The 7,377-nt window shown below is 34.9% G+C and overlaps 1 protein-coding gene across 1 annotated transcript in view; it reads left to right on the forward strand.

The window, feature by feature from the left end:
• The window catches only part of Smp_050220 (complexin, putative), a gene marked incomplete at its 3' end in the record, with an annotated part of 13,614 nt that continues 6,237 nt past the window's right edge, over positions 1-7,377 (forward strand). The window contains exons 1-3 of the mRNA XM_018791128.1: positions 1-26; positions 5,938-6,119; positions 6,907-7,073. Of these exons, the coding sequence (XP_018645646.1) occupies positions 6,065-6,119; positions 6,907-7,073 (222 nt within the window). The 5' untranslated portion in view covers positions 1-26; positions 5,938-6,064. The remainder of the gene's footprint in view (positions 27-5,937; positions 6,120-6,906; positions 7,074-7,377) is intronic.

The following is a 7,377-nucleotide window of genomic DNA, read 5'->3' on the forward strand; positions in this document are numbered from 1 at the left end:
AAAAATATCCCCAGAGTTTAAAAGAGGTAAATATTGTGAATGAAACAGGAACTAATTTTTAATTTTTTGGGTAAGCATATCATCATGATTAGTAAGTAGATATTTCGATAGTTTAACTTCTATTTTGAAAAAGTTTCTCAGGCTATTTTGATGATTATATTCATTTAGTATTGTTTATTTTCGAATCTTCCCATCGATGTGTTTAGGAATGTAACTGGTCAGTCTCTAATCGGCCATATGTACATACTGTGCATATTGCCTCGATATAGCCTTAATTCAAAAGCATTGTAAGCGAAGATGGATAGTGGCTAGCAGTGGAATCGAGGATGCGCGTGAACATCAACTTTGAGATGCAGGTACATCCAGCTGACGAGTCCCGAATAGGAGGAAACGCGCGTCAAACTGGATTCCACTGCTAGCCACTATCCATCTTTGCTTACAATGCTTGATGGTTACAGTTGTAATTTTTTTTTGGCAGTACCGTTTAAGAAGATGAAACTTTTAAAGATTAACTTTGAATATTGATCTACAGATATAGAAGGTTATCTGAAGGATAAGTGATGAATACTTGATTTTGTTCTAGAAGGGCTATTTACTTTCATATTTATAAGTTTTGAACAATACTCAACTATTGGTTTAAAGACTAAATTGAACCCAATGGATTTATAATTTTTCTGGAAGAAATTATAGATTAACACGATCATAAAGTATCACGAACTTCTCTTTAGTACCTAGTGTATTGAAGAGAGTGCAAGTGGAATAGCCGTCCAGCATTCAAATTATTCTGATCTGTTTAGTAAAATCTGTAGATCAGTGTAAACGCCTTTCAATTACTGATGTCTTTCAGTAGTACATTTTTATTTTCAGTAGTTATCTTTATAATGTCAATGTTTCATGTAAACTGTATTTAAAGTGTAGCTTAAGTGATAAGTCCCACAATTCTCCATGAAATAACCCAGTTTATTTTCTTTCAACCTTATTATTATTTGAAAGCTATTGGTACGTTATTATGTGAGTGTTCTTAACTGAGTTACACAGTAATACTTTGCATTGACTATTGACTTTATTAGTTAATCAATAGAGAAAAGTAGTTAAGCATACAACTTCCAACCATTTGTATTCAGGTTCTTGCCTACAGTCCTCTTATTTCAGTCTCAGTAATCACCTGATATTAATAACCCTCATACAAAAATGTGATACTTTGAACTGGTTACACTATCCACTAAACAAATAATCTACTATTGCTCCGTTACTGTATTCTTTTTTTACAACACCTTCTTGTGATCACATGAATTTACCTCTTTCTAGAAATTCTGATTAAAATAACCCAAGGTCAGGTAATTATTCATAAGTACCTTCTATCATTATTCCACTACATAGTTAGGAGGATTATTAAGCTAAAATACCAAGGAACAATATAGTACAATTTATATATCTCACCATGTACATAATCAGTATATGTGTGTTTGGGAAATCAATAATAGTCAGTTTCAGTTTTATGCGGTTACTGAAAGCATCTGAAATCGATTTATTGGATAAAAAAATAGGAATCTTTAAACAACCGAAATCGATTTGATAGAAACAACAATAGAGTTGTCGGTTTGCTAAAATATTGATTCACTATGTCCGAACTCATTAGTATGATACATTAGAAGTTATTGTATATAGATCTTAACACTTCATTACTAACAAGTGGACTTTAATTTGCATATGCTCACTAGTGACTGACTTCAAGATACATGCCCTGGATTTCTAATGAGAAGCAGTGACCAGTGGAGTTCGACCACGTCTGTTTGTGAGATAACAACTCACTGAAGACAATTGGTGAACGGTTGCTCAAACTTCGTAGATCAGTTGAAGTTAGACATGAACACCGTTGGAAGCCGGCTCAATGGTCTATCGGTTAAGTGCTCTGGCGCGAGACTGGTAGGTCTTGGGTTCGAAACTTGCGGGGCGAGGTCGTGAATGCGCACTGCTGAGGAGTCCCATAATAGAACGAGACGGCCGTCCAGTGCTTCTAGGTTTTCCATCATGGTCTAGCTTCAACTGACTCATGATTTCAGCTATGAAAAAGACGATTATTTATTAAACTCCTGGTTTTTATTGAACTCATTGATTTAAAAGTTGTTCATGAGTTCGTATATTTGGTTTGAGTAATTTAAATTGTCTAATACGGTAAGCAATAATATGAATATGGATTGAGATGGAAATAAATTTTAAATCCTAAGCGTGTTTGTTTCAACAATTTGAGTAGACTTTATTGACCTAATAGTGTACAGAATTGACCTTTCAAAATTGGAAGGGGTTTTGTGGAGACTTTAGTATTTTTCATAGTTGAAATCATGAGTCAACTTAAGCTAGACCACCATGGAAAACCTGGAAGCACTGGACGGCCGTTTCGCCCTATCATCGGACTCCTCAGCAGTGCGCATCCACGATCCCGCCTCACTAGATTCGAACCCAGGATCTACCAGTTTCGCACCAGAGCGCTTAACTGCTAGAACATTGAGCCAGCATCCAATGGTGTTAATGTGTAACTTTCGAAATTGATTAAAACACGTAAAAACTGATTAAATAACTCCTGTAATAATAATTAATGTGACATGTTGTGAAGCAATTCGAAAATATTCTCACTGAATAGATTCACGACCTGATTGTTAAGTTTATCCAGATATATATTATGGTGGTTCTTGTTGACAGATTTTACAGTTTATAGTGATGACAATTTGAGATTTATAAAAACGTAGGAACATTCAGTATTTAATTTAACTTATTATAGGTATGGACAAAATAACACATTGCAGAATCCTAAAAAGAAGCATTCATTCCTTCAATATTACAGACAAGCCTTGTTAGCGAGTGCCAGTTAGTACAAAACCTGTCAGACGAGGTTTCCTAACATTTAACTCCAACAGGAGTCAGTTGTTTAACACTCTTTGATAGTCATTGTTTCTAGATTTTATTTCAGGTCGTGACTAAAATTACATTCAAATATTTACATAGTTAAAGTTAATGATTATAATGCTCTTGAATGTAAAATGTTTCATGAAGTGGCTATCATTCAAACGGTACTGTGTTCTAGTAAATACATATATTCATACAAAAACTAAAACCGAAATATGATAAGTCCACTTAGTATTGTTTGTTTGAATCTTCCCATTGATGTGTTAGGACTGTAACTGGTCAGGCTCTAATCGGCCATATGTGCATACTGTGCGTATTGCCTCCATATTGCCTTAATTCATAAGCATTATAAGCAAAGATGAATAGTGGCTAACAGTGGAATCTAGTTTAACTTGCGTTTCGTCTTATTTGATAAGTATATGATAAGTATTTTCAACATTTTATTTTCATAGTTGAAAGCGTGGGTCAATTGAAGCTAGACCACCATGGAAAACCTGGAAGTACTGGACGGCCGTTTCGTCCTATTATGGGACTCTTCAGCAGTGCGCATCCGCGATCCTGCCTCGCGAGCGAGATTCGAACCCAGGTCTAACTTCAATTGACTCACACTTTCAACTATGAAAATACTAAATCTCCACAAAACCCCTTCTGATAATTAACATTTTATTTATCGATCGTAGGCAAACTATTATTTCCCCCCGTAACTGTTGTTAGTGTAGGCAATTGAATTTCATCTATTTGTTTATGTCACATGATCGAGTGGGTGTATCATAAAAAAAACAAAAAAAAAATTTTTCAGAATTTAATTATTTTATTCAACATAGTTTAGTGAATGTATTTGTACTTTATCCAATTGTATATTGTTTACAGGGAATAGCATATTGCTATTATTATTATTATTATTATTATTAATATTATTATAACTTTATTTGTACTTACCATTTATTATTGACTGTAGAGACAACAAAGTGACATCAGAGTGATTTCATATACATTATGAATAAGAGTACTCAAAAGATCACTAACCTTTATTAATACACAAGTACTTCTAGACACTGTCAACAAACAAATATGTTACATAACTAAAAACTTTGAGTATGAATTTATTGAATTTAACTTCCTATCATTAGACCCTTAGTACGTGTACCGGTAACTTCAATAAAATACAAATCTACTTATTAGATGGGAACCTAATATATTCTTTTTCAAATGAGATCATAAATCAATGAATGTTAGACCACCATTGGAAACCTGGAAGCCATTTCGTCCTAGTATGGGACTTGTGAGTAGTGAGCGTCCATGACCCTGTACGCGGGACTAGAACTCAGGACCTTCGGCCTCGTCCTCAAACATCTAATTTTTTTAGATTATATGGTGTTGTGGTAGTTGTTGGGTATATTGGACTGATATTTGCGGAAGGAACATGCAAGATTGAGACAACTGATTGGTAGTTTGCAAATTAACTGTTTACTATATGGTTCTCATATATTACTGAGATATACATTCGATTGTCCCCACTCGTCTTCTTGTTCTCTACACTAGTAATGAACTCTTGTCAAATGTTCATCCACCACTTGACTGAGGATAGGAGTCAGGATCTTTAGGTCTTGAGGTTAGCTTTAAGCCTTTAGACCACTGAGTCAGTATCTAATGATTTGCATCTCTAACTTTAAGAAATACGCGATACTGAGCAACCGTTTTCCATTGTCTTCGGTGGGTAAATGGTCAAGTCAAGCGTTCATTGAATATCTGGATGAATCTTCTGGATCACTGAAGTTCGAAGATTTGTGTACTCAGTAGTCTCATTCTCTACATGCATTTAATAATCGGTGTTTTAATGCAACTGGGAATCTTCACATGCTATAGATATAGTCAGCTATAGAAATAAACTCGTGCTTTAAACAATTAAAATATTGGATTACTGATTATATTCACATTCTCCCTATTTTTACTTATCAGTAAGGAAAATTGGTTCTTTCTTTTCATATAATTTTATTATTGTCATAGAAATTATTTTTAAAATAACATCAAATAACATTAAAAAAACATCAGTGGGAAGATTCAAACAAACAATACTAAGTGAATTTAAACTTCACCCCATTGCACAAGCAAGTGGTTATCAGGACTCGGCAGCTGAGTGGATAACACGATGGCGTTTGAAGCGAAAGTTACTAGGTTCGAGTCCCAGAGTGAACATCAACTCTGAAATGCAGGTACATCCAGCTGACAAGTCCCGAATAGGACGAAACGCGCGTCAAACTGGATTCCACTGCTAGCCACTATCCATCTTTGCTTACAATGCTTGTGAATTCAGGCAATATGGAGGCAATACGCACAGTATGCACATATGGTCAATAAGAGACTGACCAGTTACAGTCCTAACACATCTTTGGAAAAATTCAAACAAACAATACTAAGTGTATTTTTAAAATTATTTATAATTTATATAACTTGTTAAGCAATGAAATTCAACTATGTTGAGGGTGAAGCGGTTACCCACTAAGGACACAGAAATAATCGACTGATATTGTGATTTATTTGAATGATATATGTAAACTGTTAGATGCCGGTTCATTGGTTAAAGGTTAGAAGACTATTATAAGACCTGAAGGTCTTGGAGTAGATCAACATTAGGATTATGGGTATTCACCGATGAGGAGTTTCATACTATTCAGTACTTTATTTTCACTGATTGTCAAAGTCTGAGATGTGAACTAATAATATTTATATAGTTAAGACCATGAGTCAATTGAAGCTAGATCACCATGGAAAATCTGGAAGCGAGAGACCGGTAGGTCCTGTATTCGAATCCCGCAAGGCGGGATCGTGGATGAGCACTGCTGAGGAGTCCCACAATAGGACGAAATGGCCGTTCAGTGCTTCCAGGTTTTCCTTAGTTGTCTAGCTTTAATTGACTTATGATTTTAATTATATAAAATTACTCAAATCTCCACAAAACCCCCTTGTGATAATAATATTTAGCAGTTTTCACACATCATGTACATAGATCATTTGAAATTATGTTCTTTTTAGCATTATAACTAAATGCCACAGAAATCAAAAACTGTGGAATTAAACTAAAAAGTACAGACACAAATCAAACTAGAACAAGAAGATCAAATATTCAACGGACATTCCCTAACACAAGTATCATTGAAAAATGGCAAGTTTCATTGCAAAACAACTAATTGGAAATCAGTTGGATTCAGTGAAGGGTAAGCATTTCTGTTTTGAATAAGTGTAGTGTTAAAACAAACAGTCTGTTTAAGTTGTCATTTGGGTTCATGGCTAATTGATTGGGTAAAATCAATTGTGAATGGATGCTAAAGATTTCTGCAAAGATTCTGAACTCCCCCAGTAGTGGTATAATTTTCGACAGGGAATCCGATTATACAATACAACATACGTAACGTAATTCCCAACCATTTCAGTCAGTGATAGTTTACTACTTCACCAATCGATCACACTGCGTCTAACCTCAACATTGATAAGTCAACAGTTATTCCGTGTAGTCATCGACTTAATGTACAAAAATCCAACTTATTAAAAATGGTTCATATAAGTTCCTTTTTAAGGCTGCTTCACATTGCGGATTATAAAACTTCAACTGGATCCAACTTCGTATTAGAACTCCAGAAATTTCAACCCGAATTCAGCCTCTAGTGAGTACTTGACAATTATAAGTATGAGGGTTTGTGCAATCATTGAATGTTATTGAAATTATGAACTGATTTAAGGTACTAACCGAAAACAATATGTTTGACAATATCTCTAATTGGTTGAAGCGAAATATGTAAACCATTGGACACCAGCTCAATGATCAAAAATTAAGTGTCCACTGCGACACCTGAATTTCCTGGGTTCGATTTCCTTTGAGACACTGGATACTTACTTCTGTGGCGTCTTATACTAGGACTAAACAACTGTCCAAAACAGTGCCTTCTGGTTTCTCATTGTTCATAAAACTAATTTTCTGTTTCTTGTTTTATGTCAATTTTCAAGGTGCATTAGGTGATAAGAAAGATGAAGGTGAAGGTGTTTTAGGTGGACGTAAAGAAATTGATCCAGAAGTTGAAGCTGCATTACGTGAGGCAGAAGAAAAACGAGAAGCTAAACATCGTAAAATGGAAGAAGAACGAGAAGTAATGCGTCAAGGTATCAGAGACAAAGTAGGTGATCTTTTGTTGTATAGTATCACATTTATTACATAGTGGTTGGTTTTTTGTACTATAACTATGCTAGATTGACAACCATATATGATCTTCAAAAAGACTGTGAATTTTCTTCAATTCTTATTAATCATCAGAAGGGGTTTTGTGGAGATTTGAGTAATTTCATATAATTAAGATCAAGAGTCAATTAAAGCTAGACCACCATGGAAAACCTGGAAGCACTGGACGGCCGTTTTGTCCTACTATGGGACTCCTCAGCAGTGCGCATCCACGATCCCACACTCGCAAGATTCGAACCCGT

Source organism: Schistosoma mansoni (assembly GCF_000237925.1).
Source record: "Schistosoma mansoni, WGS project CABG00000000 data, chromosome 4 unplaced supercontig 0032, strain Puerto Rico, whole genome shotgun sequence".
NCBI lineage: Eukaryota > Metazoa > Platyhelminthes > Trematoda > Strigeidida > Schistosomatidae > Schistosoma > Schistosoma mansoni.